The 15,631-nt window shown below is 38.8% G+C and overlaps 2 protein-coding genes across 7 annotated transcripts in view; both read left to right on the top strand.

Annotated features, from left to right (window-relative positions):
• The first annotated feature begins 874 nt into the window (after positions 1 to 874).
• Positions 875 to 8,407, top strand: anxa11b (annexin A11b). Of its 2 annotated transcripts, none has more exons than XM_023409115.2 (15): positions 875 to 1,027; positions 3,279 to 3,648; positions 3,734 to 3,771; positions 3,960 to 4,103; positions 4,243 to 4,330; positions 4,459 to 4,553; positions 4,688 to 4,801; positions 4,966 to 5,056; positions 5,763 to 5,842; positions 5,936 to 5,992; positions 6,135 to 6,228; positions 6,414 to 6,509; positions 7,195 to 7,253; positions 7,393 to 7,515; positions 7,612 to 8,407. In XM_023409115.2, the coding sequence occupies exons 2-15, from the start codon at positions 3,288 to 3,290 to the stop codon at positions 7,669 to 7,671; spliced, it is 1,500 nt and encodes a 499-aa protein (XP_023264883.1). In that variant the 5' UTR covers positions 875 to 1,027; positions 3,279 to 3,287; the 3' UTR covers positions 7,672 to 8,407. The 2 variants fall into 2 exon arrangements, with proteins under 2 accessions (XP_023264883.1, XP_023264884.1); XM_023409116.2 differs by lacking the exon at positions 875 to 1,027 and adding an exon at positions 1,250 to 1,400.
• A 4,509-nt stretch (positions 8,408 to 12,916) lies between these two features.
• Positions 12,917 to 15,631, top strand: part of LOC111657102 (disks large homolog 5-like) — a 32,996-nt gene continuing 30,281 nt past the window's right edge. For 4 of the 5 annotated variants that reach the window (XM_087174799.1, XM_087174800.1, XM_087174798.1 and 1 more), the window contains exon 1: positions 12,918 to 13,657. In XM_087174799.1, coding sequence (XP_087030925.1) covers positions 13,360 to 13,657 — 298 coding nt within the window. In that variant the 5' untranslated portion in view covers positions 12,918 to 13,359. Of the gene's footprint in view, positions 13,658 to 15,631 lie in introns of all 5 variants that reach the window. The other variant, XM_023409094.2, reaches the window with a different exon arrangement.

Genomic DNA, 15,631 nt, shown 5'->3' with positions numbered 1-15,631 from the left:
AAGTTATCACATGTGAAATACCACACATTGTGGCCGGGTGTTGACTGGAAGCTGTAGACTCAGCTGTCGGGTTTTTCCATACTGTGTTAGATACTGATTATCTTCCTGCCCCAACATTATCTTCTGAGTTGAATTCAGGGGCCAACAATGAAAACAATAATGGACTTTGGAATAGAATAGAAATATTGAATCCAGTATTTTAAACATATAGAAATATTTCTGTTTATTTTTGACATGTTTAAAATGACAGTTACTTCCCCATGCCATACTGTAGCCTATATAAAGACATGACACAGAATACATGTTCACCAATATCCAAAGTTTTTAGGTACTTGTGCTACTTTGTACTTTTACTCCACTATACATTTCAGAGATAAATGGTTTTTTTTTTTACCCTTCTACATTTATTTGAAACCTACTTTTCAAATTAAGATTTTACATGTACGGAATATGACAGGCTTATGAAATACAATTCACTACATTAGTGGTTCTCAACTTTATAGCGTGTGAGTCAGATGTTTATGAGTTGTTGGCAGAGAGATTTCAACCCCTTAACCGCTTACTGTTTCACTGATATTACAGTTTAAGGCCCAAAGAAGGAAAACTATCAAAATAAAATAAAATAAAAAAATACACCGCACACCTTGGTGTATCAGAAGCCTATTAACAATCAGTCACAGGGGCCATTTTTTCTGTGAAAGAAGTAGCCTTACTTTTACTAATGATATTTTCATTACATTTAGCTGATGATACTTCTGTACTTTAAGTAGGAATTTTTTACATTGTTGCTTTTCCGCCGTTGGTTATGTCACCGAGTAAACAGACTCACTGATGTATAGACAAGTTTTGTAGGGGACCATGACACTCCACAGCCCGCTGAGTCAACATCACCCTCTCCTGTGACTGTGGACAACAAGTAACTGAGCAAAGGTTATTACTGCAGGGCGGAAATAATGCTGAGGACCCACCCACCTTCAAGCTGATCTCTCTGTCCTTCTTTTTCTGGATTTAACTCCGCTCCCGTTAAGTAAGTGGCTATTGAATCTTTATTAAATCTTTAATCTGTTTTGGACTGCAAACACCGGTGAGATATTAGTCGTGCACTGCATTGCGTGCGACTACGTAGTTAATCAAATTAGTTCAATGATAAATAGGAAATTTGCCTCGCCCAATCAAACAAACACAGCAGCTGTTGAGCTGTTTAGCGGGGTCTCGACAACAACAAGCGCAAGACTTTCCTTATTTTAAACACTTATACTAATACTGGTCGCTACTTTTAACTTTTTTAACTATCTATCCAACATGCTCTCCTCTCTTCCGCTGTGTTCAGACTGGATGCTAAATGCTAATCAGTAACTTCGCCTGAGAGTATTATGTAACATTAACGGACGACGGGGTGGGTGAGTAAAGGCTCTTGTACGTCAAAGATGTTGGAACTAAGTGACACATAAGGCTTGATGGTGTATGGGCTTTATATGCGCCTTATTATTGTAGACATATTAATAGATTTGTGATATCTTAGCTTTATTGCTTGTCCGAGAGTTGAGAAATAGCAGGCCTGTGATGCTCTCGGTCAGATAGCATGTCAGTAAAATCGTAAAAGTCAAAACAGGGGATTTAGATGTGAACATACTCGCGCCTTAGCGTGTCATTACGTTTAAAATAAGGGACGATATAACAAAAAATACCAAGTTAGTGGTTTGCGTTAGAAATCAAGACATTCGTAAAAGACATTATTAAAAGCCAACCGGACATTGAAGTCTTGTCGTTCTTGTTGTTTAAAAAACAGCAAATGCAATTTTAAAATAAATAAATATTAATATAAATATTATCTGTTATTAATTTCTGCAATGATTCTTGTGTCAGATATAAACAAATCTGGACTTTCTTGCATTTATTTTAGGTCGTAAATGTTTGCTATGGTGGAAATTCTGGTATTTCCGATAACACGTGAAACCCTCACTAGTGTTTCAATGATGATAAGCAGAAACCGGGAAAACAGCAAGGAAGTGTCAACTGAAACGCCCTTCCAGAGGATCACCTTTGACACAGTGTTTAGGTCTGGTTAAATAACACAGTGGTGCATCTCTTAAGTTTAATTGTCTGTTGGCTATAAATAACCCTAAAATAAGGCATTATATTAGAGCCAATCAGTGGACTATTTGTAAAACTTGGAGGCATTTTCACAGTGAGGTAAATCTATGTGCATTACAACAACAGAGCCTGGTACAACCTGTAGGTCTTGACTGAGATGTCAAATACAAAAATAATGAGTGCCTCTTTTCTTGTGTGCATGTGCACAAAGTGAATTTACAGTCTGCTAGATTATCACTAATTTCTACAGACAGACCAGCAACTGTAATGTGTGTTTTGCTTAGTAATGGTCTAATGTGTAACTGAAAAGATTAGGGGACATTTGCTAATTTGCATAATGCACTGTTCTCTCTGCTGGTTCTGAGAAAGGGGAAGGGAAAGTAGAACACTTAAAGAAAAACAACAAATATGGTTAATGTGGTCGAGCAGTTTCATATTGTCCGTGAAGCGGACGTCGTATAAAACTGAACACCGATGGGGCAGGGTTTTTTGTTGTTGTGTTTGCTTTACTCCAGAGTTGGCAGAGATGACACCAAATGAGTACAGTGTGAGGGGTACAGTGTGATGAGAACAGTCTGAAGGGGTTGGTCAATTTGTGTTGTATTTAGATCGCTGTTTGAAAATTCCATACTAATAACAGATAATGATTGTGTGTTTTTTTAAAGAACTGTTATTGGCATTTTTGCTGATATTGGATAACTCCCGGTTCAGTGTTTTTAGATTGTTTAGACATTAGAAACAAAAATTAAAGCTAATGTTAACGTTAGTAGTATATAGTGGCCTGTAAATGCTGTATTAACTAAACCAAGAATTGAAAGTGCCTTTTGCATGTTCCTGTTTGTGTTACATGCGGAGAAACACAGCGATAAAGCAAACTACACAAATGAGCGGAAGCCCCAATGTGAGAAAACAACAGCCATTGCCTGTTTACAGTCTGAATGAATGCTGTATACATGGCAGTGGTGTCTCTAATGTTTTGCCATCAACACTCAGATCATACAGCAGATTCCACCTTGATGGTTCCTGGATCACTGAAAAGGGTTAGGGTACTACATTCAGGCTGAGTTTACTCCGGTAGAAAGACCCCAAAAAGTTCCACAAAAGGTCATGTGGGCAAAAGGGGCCATAGGATGGCTCTCTAATGTACATCATAGTAACAAACCATAACTTCATGTCACCTCTAGGTTCTTAAGATGAGCTACCCAGGATACCCTCCTCAGTCTGGTGGATACCCACCACAGGCAGGGGGCTACCCACCTCAACCAGGAGCATATCCACCCCAAGCAGGCGGCTACCCACCAGCAGCAGGCGGCTACCCCCCGGCAGCAGGAGGCTACCCTCCGGCAGCAGGAGGCTACCCCCCACAGGCAGGTGGATACCCACCCCAAGCTGGCGGTTACCCTCCAGCAGCGGGCGGTTACCCTCCAGCAGCGGGGGGCTACCCTCCCCAGGCAGGTGGCTACCCTGCCCCAGCTGGAGGCTTCCCTCCACAGGCAGGAGGAGGATACCCACAACAGCCTGGAGCAGGAGGTTATCCTTCCATGCCTCCGTCAGGTAAGGTCGCGAGATGTTAACAGTCGTGAGGATTCGTTGTTGAAATTAATTGCATTGTGAGTGTTAATATCAATGTGTTTTTCAGGTGGAGGCTGGGGTGCAGCACCAGGCGGATATGGCGCGGTACATAAATTCTTTTCTCACTCCTTACGTCTGCAGCACCACGTCACTAATAACATATGGACTGACTTAAGCTAAATCCCTTGTTTGCTTAAATCACCTTATCTTCACCAGCCCAACGTGAACCTTATTGGCTCCATACAAAGTTTGTCGCCGTGTACTTAGCACTTACAGCTGTCCTCTGTTTGCAGCCAGGAGGAGCTCAGCAGGGATACCCAGGAGGCCCTGCCCCAGGCCAACCCATGCCAAATTACCCTGGTGCCCCTGCAGCTAACCCCTCAATGCCTGGATATGGAAGTGGAGTTCCCTCCAACCATCAGGCACCTGCCATTTCTGTAAGATGCATTTGTCTTCATTCAGGACTTCTCTGAAACTATCTTTAAATTCACAAACAGATAAAAACACTGTTGTCTTTGTCTGTGGTATTTTTATCTTCTAATGTTTTTATTTCTCATGTTGTTTTTTAATTCATAGAAAGGGTTCAGGGGCTCTATTAAAGACTTTCCAGGGGCCGATCCACTGAGAGATGTTGAAGTTCTTCGAAAGGCTATGAAGGGTTTCGGTACGTAAATGTTGTTTAAGTGTGCTAAACCCATTAAATATATTGTCTTTCAAAACAAATAGAAAAATTTATTGGCTTGTTACCCTTCTTACACTTAATTGATTCTTTTGAAAAAACATATCGAATAGGCACTGATGAAAGCGCCATTATTGAACTTCTGGGAAGTCGTTCCAGCAGGCAGAGGGTTCCAATGGTGGCCGCCTACAAAACCACTTACGGAAAGGTATCTTTTCTAATATTTATTTTTCTAATATAAATTTTGTTTTGTTTGATTTTTACGTTTGAAATTGCTTTTCCTGGTTTTCATATGACCTTGCTTTCATGTTGTTGTTTTTTTTTTGCAATTTTCCCTTTTAGGATTTATTCCATGATCTGAAGTCTGAGCTCACTGGAAACTTTGAGAAACTGGTTCTTGCCATGCTAATGACCCCTGCGCACTATGACGCAGCTGAACTCAGAGAGGCTATAAAGGTTGGAAACTTTAGTTATTGTCTCAGCAGATGCCTCAATTGTGGTTTTTTTTTTTTTTAGTGTAATAGGAAATGCCCCACAATGGCTCATGACCTTTAATAATTCTCTTTGTAAATTAGGTGGGTCTTTGAATGTATTACTGAGGCTTTTTGATATTATTTCAGGGTGCAGGAACTGATGAAGCTTGTCTGATTGAGATTCTTTCATCACGCTCCAACGCAGAGATTCGTGAAATCACCACAATCTACAAAGCTCGTGAGTTCTGACTGTTGTCATTTACACTTTTGATTCAGAATTTTGTAAAAAGAGAGGAAAAAAAAAAAAAGATTGAGCTCTGTAACATCTTCTCTCTGCCATGTGAGGGAATGTTGTGTCTGTCCTGTCTGTTCAGACAACACGTTCAGTTTGTTGCTACATTTTGAACATTACAATTTTGAACTGTAGTAATTTAATCAAATATATTTCCACCACATTCTTTTTAGCCTACACTATATCTTTTGAAATCCTTTGAAAAGTTTTAACTTCATTAATGGATTCATTGATTAGATCTGAGAAAGACTGAAAAGTATGTCATTTTGATCATATGATTGTTTTACCATATAAATGTCAGGGTTATCGAAATATTCTTGTAAAAGAAATAAATAACAACATTTTGTGTACTTCCCATCTGACCATGATTAAAAATATAGGCCATCGCTCTACGTCACAAACATTAACAATGGAAACAGTATTTTACAGCCTCTAAATGCAGAAAAATTTTTATAATTGTCTAGTGTTGGTAATTATGGTGTTTGTTCTTAGTATTTAAAAACCTGTAAATCAATTTGGAAGTGATAGCAGTTTTCTTTCAGGCAGTGTGACAAGCCTTTTATTTGAACTTGATAACAGATCGTGATAAGTGGTGTCTAAACATTATGCAAATGTTATGCAAATGAGTTCGTTTGCCACACCTTCCCTACAGAGTATGGGAAGAGCCTGGAGGACGCCATCAGCAACGACACCTCCGGCCACTTCCGCCGACTCCTGGTCTCTCTCTGTCAGGTAGCTGCTGCACGTTGTCCACCTGATTGATAATGAGCGCTAATGCCATTATACTGTTTAGTGAGCAAACACTTGGTGTCTTATTCCATCTAGGGAAATCGTGATGAAAGGGAGACTGTTGACATCTCTCTGGCCAAACAGGACGCTCAGGTACTGGTTTAAAGCTGCTTGTAACATTCTTGGCTAGTAATTAACATGCCTGATCATGTTCCTCTTATAATGTGTGTGTGTGTGTGTGTGTGTGTGTGTGTGTGTGTGTGTGTGTGCGTGCGTGCGTGTGCGCGCGCAACAGAAACTGTATGCTGCTGGAGAAAATAAAGTTGGAACTGATGAGTCTCAGTTTAATGCCATCCTGTGTGCTCGCAGCAAGCCTCACCTTCGGGCAGGTGTGTTATTTCAACCCTTTTTTTTTTCCCTTCCTCTCTCTCTCTCTCTCTCTTCCTAATAAAACTCCGGCTTTGTCTTTCCACTGTCAGATCTGCACATGTTGACCTCTTGGCGCATATGTTTGTACATGTTTTCAAATATTATGATTGTAACTGTCTTGCATGTGATTCGTGTCTTTTATTAGTCTTCCAGGAGTACCAGCAGATGTGTGGGAGAGACATTGAGAAGAGCATCTGCAGGGAAATGTCTGGCCATGTGGAGGATGGCATGGTGGCTGTGGGTATGTTGTTCTGGTCCTTTTTTTTTTTTTTTTTTTTTTCCAAACCTCAACCAAACTGAAGTGGCTTTTCCAAAAACATGTTGAAGCCTTAAGTATATATTGAAGTCATTCGTCAAGATGTTTGTGTTCCAAGGCTTTTCCTGGAAGGAATAAAAATATCTTTCTGATGCACACAGGCTGCCGTTTGACCTACATACCTTTTTATTAAAACTTGATGATTGATCAAAAGCAAAATGATGGATTGGAAAACTAAAGGTTGCACAATCCTCTGAATGAGTCAGTTTTAAAATAGAAGATGCTCAGAAAACTACCACACATTAATAGACAAGGTGTTGTAGAATGAACTGACTCTATTTTTAGTTGTATAAAGTTGTTTAGCACAAATTAAAAATTGATGAAAATTCATGCTGCTAATTTAAAAAAAAATAATGAAACAAAAAAAACGGGGCTAGGAACATAAACTCTTTGGCCGAAGTCGTCACATAAAACAAATTAAATAAAATACAGTTTCCTCTTTTTCTGCAGTGCAGTTATTAATGCTGTCAGTCTCAAGCGATCAACTTTTACAATCCCTCTATCTTGTCTTTTTCATTTATCAGTTGGAGCGTCGATCTGATCTCGCAGATGCACACAAGACTCGTTCATTTGTTGATTGTTAACATCAATATCTGCTCTCCTTTTGTAGTGAAATGCATCAAGAACACCCCTGTCTACTTTGCAGAGAGGCTCCACAAGTCCATGAAGGTACACCTGTTTTTAATCATCACATTTTTTTTCTTCTTCTCACAAACCAATCGTTTCCTGCTCTGATTATTGCGGAGGGGCAGAGGAGAAGATTTCACCACGGCAGTCAGTGAAGTGTCATATTGTGATGCATTCGCAGGGCGCTGGGACCATGGACAGAACCCTGATCCGTATCATGGTGTCCCGCTCTGAGACTGATATGTTGGACATCAGACAGGAGTATTTGAAGAAGTACGGAAAATCTCTGTACACTCACATCTCGGTAAGTCCAGCCAATCGAGTTATTATGAAAATTAACGTCATTGACTTTTTTTTTTTTTTGTGAGCTTTATATGATACATCTTTATGTGTTTCTCAGGGCGACACCTCTGGGGATTACAAGAAGCTGCTGCTGAAGCTGTGCGGGGGTAGCGACTGAAAAGAGAAGACAACTTCTCCTAAGGGCAATGTATATGTCCACACTGAAACAATGTTGTAGAACCTTATATCACCTCTGATGCATGCCGTTAATGTTAGTTTTCCTATAACAACAGTAAATCAATGTTAGTTTTGTATTCTCTCTGATGACATGATAGTTTTGTTTTGCTACTGTATGATTGCCAAATAGTAAAAATATATATACATATTAATATGAAGATTTTTAAAGACACAGTAGATAGCTTTATCTTTATTAGATTAGAGGTGGAGGCCTATAGCCAAAAGTGGGTGCCTGAAAATTCAATTTGTAATTTAAAAAACAAAGTATGTTATAGAGCAGTCCAACAAACTGCTAATTGTAAAGTCTGATTCTTTCTGAATTTAGATGAATAGAGTTTCACAAAAAAAAAACTAAAACTGCAGAACAAGGAGACTGACTCATTTATCTATAAAGTACACATACAAAGAATCATTCAACACAGTACTTTATAAAATGTGTTATTTTAGTGTTACTGTGGCAGAGTTTACCTCACTGCCAAGCATTTCAACTATGTTAAAAAAAAAAAGCTGTGCGAGACTGTTAAGCAAGTTTAAGCAATTTCAATATAACTGGATCTTATACAGCATAGATATGATCATTTTATGCTTGTTTATCTGGTGTCAATTAAATTCCAGGTAATTTTTCAATGTAAAAAAAATAAAAATAAATAAAGATCTGCTAAGGGGCATTTCCTCCATCTCCATCTAAGTGTCTGTGCAAACTAACCCAAATTTTTCCCTCTGCTTGAAAGTCTATGCAAATCAGCTCTTGGCAGTATATTCTTTATATCAGCTTCACAAAACTCGTCTGTTTTGCTCTTGAAATGTAAACCTTATCAATCACTATTCAGCATTTACAGACAGCGTTGCCTTTCCCTGAATGTTGAAAATGCCAAAGCCCAAAGACAGATCATATTGTGCCTTTTGTCAGGGCTGCTTTGTTGTTCAGAGTTAGTCAGTGTTTCACTGTGCAATTATCTCACAAACAATCTATAATAATACTTGTTTTGGTGCAGAAATGTAATCCTCACATTGTTTGGTTTTCAATGTTTTGTTTACATTTTCTTTCATAGTGTCCTTATACTGGTTTGTATGTTGTACTGCCAGTAGAGGGCTCTTGGCTCACATGAAGTGCCGTTTCTTATGTCTGTGATTGTTTTTTGCCTGCTTACTGGGAGTTGGCATATTTATTACCCTAACTCTACTTTGCAGTCATCCTTATAACATGATAATGATTGAAACTGAATGGATGCCTGTTTAGTTTTCTAACATTTTGCCATTTGAAAGTCTCAGTGTCTCCAGAGACTTTCAAACAACCACTTCTCATTTCAATAAAAAAAAAAAAAAAAAACCTTTTGGCATATCTGGATTGTCTCTGTGAACTGGGATCATGTGTTTTGCATGAAACACTGTGAATGTGGATTTTCTCCTCTGAGCCAAAGCACAATGAGCAATTTGCATTTCAAAGCTAGTCTCATTTTCAACACCTTGGTCTGTAATACAACCCCCCCTCCTCAGAGCATCACGCGCTGTATGTTCCGTTAAAAGATGCGAGTAATGTGGCTTACATAAGTAATGTTTCTGTGCGTGTGCTTTGCTGTATAATCTGATGGGGAGAAAATGTTCAGGTTTGCTCTGCGGCTTGAGTGATATGGCACAGAGAGCTTTTCTCGCGGCTATAAATAGTGTCCATATTGGAGACACGGATGTCCTAAGGTCTTTCTGTTGCACTCATGGGCCTCAAAGTGCAGCCTCAGAGGGACTGTGATGGGGAGACAAATGACTTTTACTGAGCCTCACGTCTTGTACCCCTTTCTCACTTCGCTATTTCTCATATTCACTCAAAATGAAAAGCTTCCACCAGCTCGAGCACAAAGACGGATGAATATTTGATGTTGGTATTTGTGTATTTTCTCTCTTGTGGAGACTGTTTGCTGTGATACCTCCTGAAATATATGGGTCAAAAGGAAATTGGAGGGGGGGGGGGGGCTCCCATTTGGCCAGCTTTTACTTTTGGAGACAAAACAGAGCACTTCCCCGACGCTGATTTCTAGACAAAGTGCTTTAATTATTAACATGTGGGCTTGATAGCAAGATGCTGCACTCTTTCTGGGACTTGGATCCCACTTAAATACACTCGCACGGGGTTACACTGTCTTATAGGAGATGTCAGACATGTGCGGATGGGAGTTGGGTAAATCAATAGTATCTGTCGGCGTCGTCAGCACTAGTGGGAGATGGGAGCTGTGAAGGTCAGCCTTTGATTAGCTCTTGGCCCTCACACTTGCCATCACACGCCTGGAGCTTTCTCCTCTTCTTGTAAATGACAATTGAAATGATTTTGATTTGAATTTTTTGAGCGAAAATGGGACTGAAATCTCTTAAAATTCATCATGCCAGAAAGGAAATGGAATAATATTATGTTTCACCTGAGAGATTTTTCATATTCCATGTTTTTATGTCCTTGAATGCTAAATTATTCATGTTTCATATGGTACTTTGAAAGAAAACCCCTTCAAATATAAAGGAAAATAACAAAATGACAACTGACAACCTCTCATTAGAGGTTTGTTTCACAGACAGATTAAACATAATCTGAATGAAAAAATCCAATTCAGTGGATCTATTGAGATTAGTCAGCATTTTACCTTAATAAACATCCCCATCACTGGCCTCTAATATTAATACTGTGTTATAAACAAGTAAGTATTGACCAAATTGTTGATTTGCAGTGGATTTTCTCCAGCCGTCCAATAAGGAATGTGTGGTTAAGTGACATTTGGTTGCCAGGGACATAATCCTGCTTTAAACTTCATGAGTGCATATGAGCAAATTACAGACCCAAGGATTAGATCAACAACACATAATGAGATGTAGCAGCAGATATCACTAGCCCGCCTGCAGAGCTGCAACCTGCACAATTTGAGGTTCATCCTCTGTTATTTGGCAAAATAAGAGAATAAAACCCGTTCAACCTGTTCTTTTTATTTATGTGTGCAGTCTGCATCCGTTCAGATACAGAGGCTTTGAAGAAGAGCAGTGGATCGCCAGAAGACAGCACATTATTCTATAAATCACAGCAAAACAACAGCCTGAGTTTGAAGTTTTGAAGTTTAACAGCCCCCATTTCAATCTAGTGTGATGGTTTTAAGAATTTACATAATTCCTAAACATTCCAGCTAGTTTTCTTGGTGAGCTCCAGATGGATTTTCCCCGCAGGGAAAAGAAATTAGTAGAGTTGTTACGTAACCATTTACATTGTTAAAGCAGTTTTAAACTTAAGTGGGGAAATGTATAGGCACACTGTGTACCGTACTAAGCTTTAAAGGCACGCCCTGTGTGCTCCAGCAAGCTCCAGATGAGAGTCACGGCTCTCATAAAGCCAATACACTGAAGCTCCTTAATAATATACAGTACTGTCAGGAAATGTGGCAAATGAGCTCAAAGCAGATTTCCACATTCAGCATATCTCCAGTTCATTTAGTCCGTATTGTGGCTACAGATTAGAATGTAAAGATGATCTTACACATGATTTCATTGTGTGAAGTCTGCCTCCTTTGAGATCTGATGGATTATGTAGAGCAGAAGAAAGCTCATAGAGTGGGGCAGATTTATCAGGGGACAATCCAGATGAGAGACAGGGAACTATACTATCTGGAGGTATACAATTTGCTCTAAAAAAAGAGATCAGGCTTGATATAAAAGCCTTTTGATTAGATGCATAATGCATGTGCAGCATCAATTACTGGATTCGCTGAGCAGATCAAGCTTTGGGAAGCAAAGACCAAATCAATAAATACATGATCTGCAATGCTGTAATATTTACACAACTGCTTAAAGGCTTTGTGCTTGATTACTAGAACAAAAAGAAAAAAACACTATATTTATGCCACTTCTTAGTAATATACCAGATACAATGGCTCTTACTCATACAGTATGATAACAACCACAGACATTAGTACCCCCTTTAACATAAGTCCACATAGAGGTATAGGGAAATTGTTTTGAGTAAAACGTAGCATATGTGTTGAGCTCAAGTTATTGTCAGTTTTGAGTAATGATCGGTTTAAACAAAGATTATTTCATTTTAAGAAATTTACAGTCCTGAAGATGTAAAAGTATCCGTGTTTCACAAAAACGAAGCAAGAAATAGAGAAAAGTAAGACAAAAACCAAACATAATTTTTGTAATAGACTGTGACCCTTCATGTCTGTGTTGAGACTTCGTGTTGGGTCCCGACTTATTACAGCTAATCACATAGGAGTTAAAAATAACTACATCATATTCTATAAACTAATGTACTAAATAAATATGCCTATGTCTATCTGTCTATCTCAGTGTCACATTTTATTACATATATCGATGCATTGTAGGACAATGGTCAACTCATCACTGTAAACCACAGACACACTTTAATTTTTGAAAGAAATACAAAGAGATTATAAAAATTTTCCATCACTGAGTTCATGTTCTTTGTATTTGTTCTGGGAATTTAGAGGGCTTAGCATCCAGCTTACATTCTATAATTAAACATGTAGCTTAATAGTAGTTTAATGGTGAATATTTTACACTTCCAAAATATTTGATCTAATTTTTCAAAATATGACTATCTTAAACCACTGGGTAGATAAGATGATGATTCACCTGAAATTGTAAAAGTTACAAGTTAGATACATTATTCAGACGTTTCAAGGCTCATGGCCTCAGTTTTTCTAAAGTAGAGTATGGCCCTGTTTTACTTTCAATAGTAATGTTATGGGGGCCAGCATGAAGAAAAATACATGCAAAATGTCTTTACAAACACACTACTGAACACAGTGGTGGAGTGTAATTAGGTACATTTACTGAAGTACTGTACTTAAGAACAGATAGTAAGCCTCACCTGATAATCTAATAAAGTAAGAGGGGGGGGGGGATTTACCGCATATTGATCACTTATAAGTACATTTTTGTCAAGAACACTATTTTTACTTGAGTGACAATGCAAGGCTTGTAATGCAGTTTCATATTCCACCACTGATTGAACACCACACATGAATAATAGAATAATCTGGAACCACGTCTTTATATCTTATATTTTAGTAGTATTATATCTTTATATATATTTTTCATAATGGGAATTAAATGCGGGGAGCCAGGTGCGTCTGAAAACAAAGCCCCGCCCACGTTTACCTTAAATGTCCATTGCACGGAAATATGATTGGCACAGGGCTACAGCTGCTTGGACGGTGAGACATGGCGGAGTTTGCAGTCTCACAGAGAGAGCTCCTGAAGAGTTTTTACACTTTCCAACATGTCGAAAGAACTTGATTTTAGGACGACAATGTCTTCGTAGCGTACACAGAGCGGAGCTTAAAGAGGCAGAGGCGTCTTTTTTTTTCGGGAAGGACGGAGCGGCGGTTGGGAAAATGTGTTGTCATCTCCGTGCAGTCAACAGCCTTGGGCAACAAATATGGCTACTTCTTGTGTATCCTCCAATTCGGGTTGAAAACCGTCCGAGCTGGGCCGAGCGGGATAGTTTCGGGGAGTCACGACAGTAGTCCGAAGTGAAGTTGACTACAAGATTAAGAAGCTGGATTTGTCCCGAAGCTGGTTTGGTTAAAGCGAAGGTGGTGGGGAGGGGGAGCGAAACAGAGAAGAGGGGACAGAGATGGAGCCAAAGCATAAAGAGTTGTTGGAGAAATGTTACCAGAACTTGGTGGAGTCGATAACAGATGCGGACCGAGTTGTGGATGTTTTGGCTCACTGCGGGACCCTTAGTCAGTCTGAACGCTACGAGCTGGGACACAACTGCTCCTCCAACTCGGAAAAAGTGGACCTCCTCCTGAAGATACTCATAAGTAAGGACAGAGACCATTTCGCAGAGTTTTGCACTGCTCTGGAGAAGACTCACCCTCACCTGCACTCCGTCCTGCTGAATGGCATTGGACCAGTGGATCATACGACTGGTGAGAAGCAATCATTGGGTTAATTGATTTATGTTAATTAACTGATTTTAGCGTGCTGTAAAAGAAAGGACAAAGGACCATGTATAAAAGTAGATTAGTATGGAGGCAACTGCAGCTTTATTAAAGTGAACTACAGCGTATTTATAGATGCTTTATTTGGTTAAGATCCAACCTGTTTTCGATCTTGCTTTGAGCATGATCTAACTAACATTAGGAGTATTGACCATATGACAACTTGATGAAGGGCATGACTTTTCCTTTGGGCAAGTGTAAACAGAGAGAGGGCTGCACAATCATGTGACCTGATGCTTATTTACACTCACACTGCTGTGCTTGTTTCCTTTGCCATGTCACTAAAAGCACAGCCCGCTATAGCCTGTTGTGAAAGTATTTAATGGACCTAAAAAGACTCAAACAATCGATGTAGTGACAAGCTGGGGCTGCCTGAAGTGTGTGTGTGTGTGTGTGTGTGTGTGTGTGTGTGTGTGTGTGTGTGTGTGTGTGTGTGTGTGTGTGTGTAAGAATCAATAACCCACTGTCAAAGTCAAATGAATGAGTGAAGAAATGAATGTGTGTTATTGCACACAGTGCAGTGATGTGTAGGGAATATAAAGGGGAGAATGAAAGATGTCAGTTTCATTCGTGTCTCTGTAAAAAAATAACTGAGACTAACAGCTATTCATCATCAATGAATCTGTAAAATACTTTTTGAAATCAATTTAATAGCTGTTTTGTTTATAAAATGTTATTGATGAAGTCCTCAGATAGCCAGTAGAACTGCAACAAATTATTATTTTTTTTCGCAATTAATAGTTTGGTCTATTAAATGTCAGAAAATATCGAAAAACTGGCCCTCAAAAATCCCTCAGACCACAGTAATGTCTTCAGATTGCTTGTTTTGTCCAAGCAATCTGAAGATACTAAATTTAGAACTGTATAAAATAGAGGAAAAACCACAAAACCCTCACATTTTGGGAACTGAAAACACAGAATGTCAGGCATTTGTTGCTCTATAAATGACTTAAAAGATTAATGATTATCAAAATTGTGGACAGTTTTCCATAGACTGACTGATGGATTTACAATCTACTCATTTCCAGCACTTTTTGCACTAAAAATATTCAAAATAAAATTTAATGTGGTCAAAACCAAGATCAAGAAAGTTCTGCCATTCTTATTCTACTGTAGCATAAAAAAGTATGAGTTTATTGTGTACCACCACCTTGTTTTTAGTGGTAAACTGAGAAATAGCCATAATGTACATTTACATTACAGTTTCTAACTTTACACAAATTCTACTGTCTTTTATTTCAGCCTCATCTAATCTACCGGATACCAAAGATTTTGTTTCCTCACATAAAAACAAACAGCTGCTTGTAGATGATACAGTGAAAAGATAGCACATATCTCAGCCTCTTGCCTAATTGTTTTGGGATGTCTCTACTGTTCTCTGGAGTGCATTCAGTTTGATATGAGGTTAGTTTTATCATATGTGCTCACAAAATGGTCAAAATACTCCACTCGGTGATGAGTACCTCCTCAATATGTTTTTCTCAGTCACAGCTAAACTCTAAAGCTACAGAAATACTCTTGCACGTTTTTATGATGCTAATAAATTCGTCATCAAATTCAGCATAAGCTGAGCCTGTCATGATTTATGTCCCAATATTTCTCAATATCACTTTCAGCACTAAATCCTTCATTCATATGTAATATATAAACATAGTGTTCCGCAGGAGTAATGCATGCACACTCGTTCATGATCCCAGCTCAGCACCTCTGCTACACATTTGCTTTTCCGAAGCAATATTTGCATTGGTTGTTACTTTGTTCACTGTCAGCTATTGTGTCATACTCGGTGAACTGAATGGAGAGGTGTTAATTATGCATTTTTTTCTGTCCTCATTATTTATAAGAGAACTGAATCTGCCGAGTGACTCCATTTTTCTAATCTTTGTCATTTTTGCGCTGCAT

The sequence above is a fragment of the Seriola lalandi genome, unplaced genomic scaffold (assembly GCF_002814215.2).
Source record: "Seriola lalandi dorsalis isolate HSWRI2012SDOR001 ecotype SW California unplaced genomic scaffold, Sedor1 jcf7180002054383, whole genome shotgun sequence".
NCBI lineage: Eukaryota > Metazoa > Chordata > Actinopteri > Carangiformes > Carangidae > Seriola > Seriola lalandi.
Note: the sequence above shows the minus strand (reverse complement) of the source record. Positions and strands in the feature narration are given on the sequence as shown.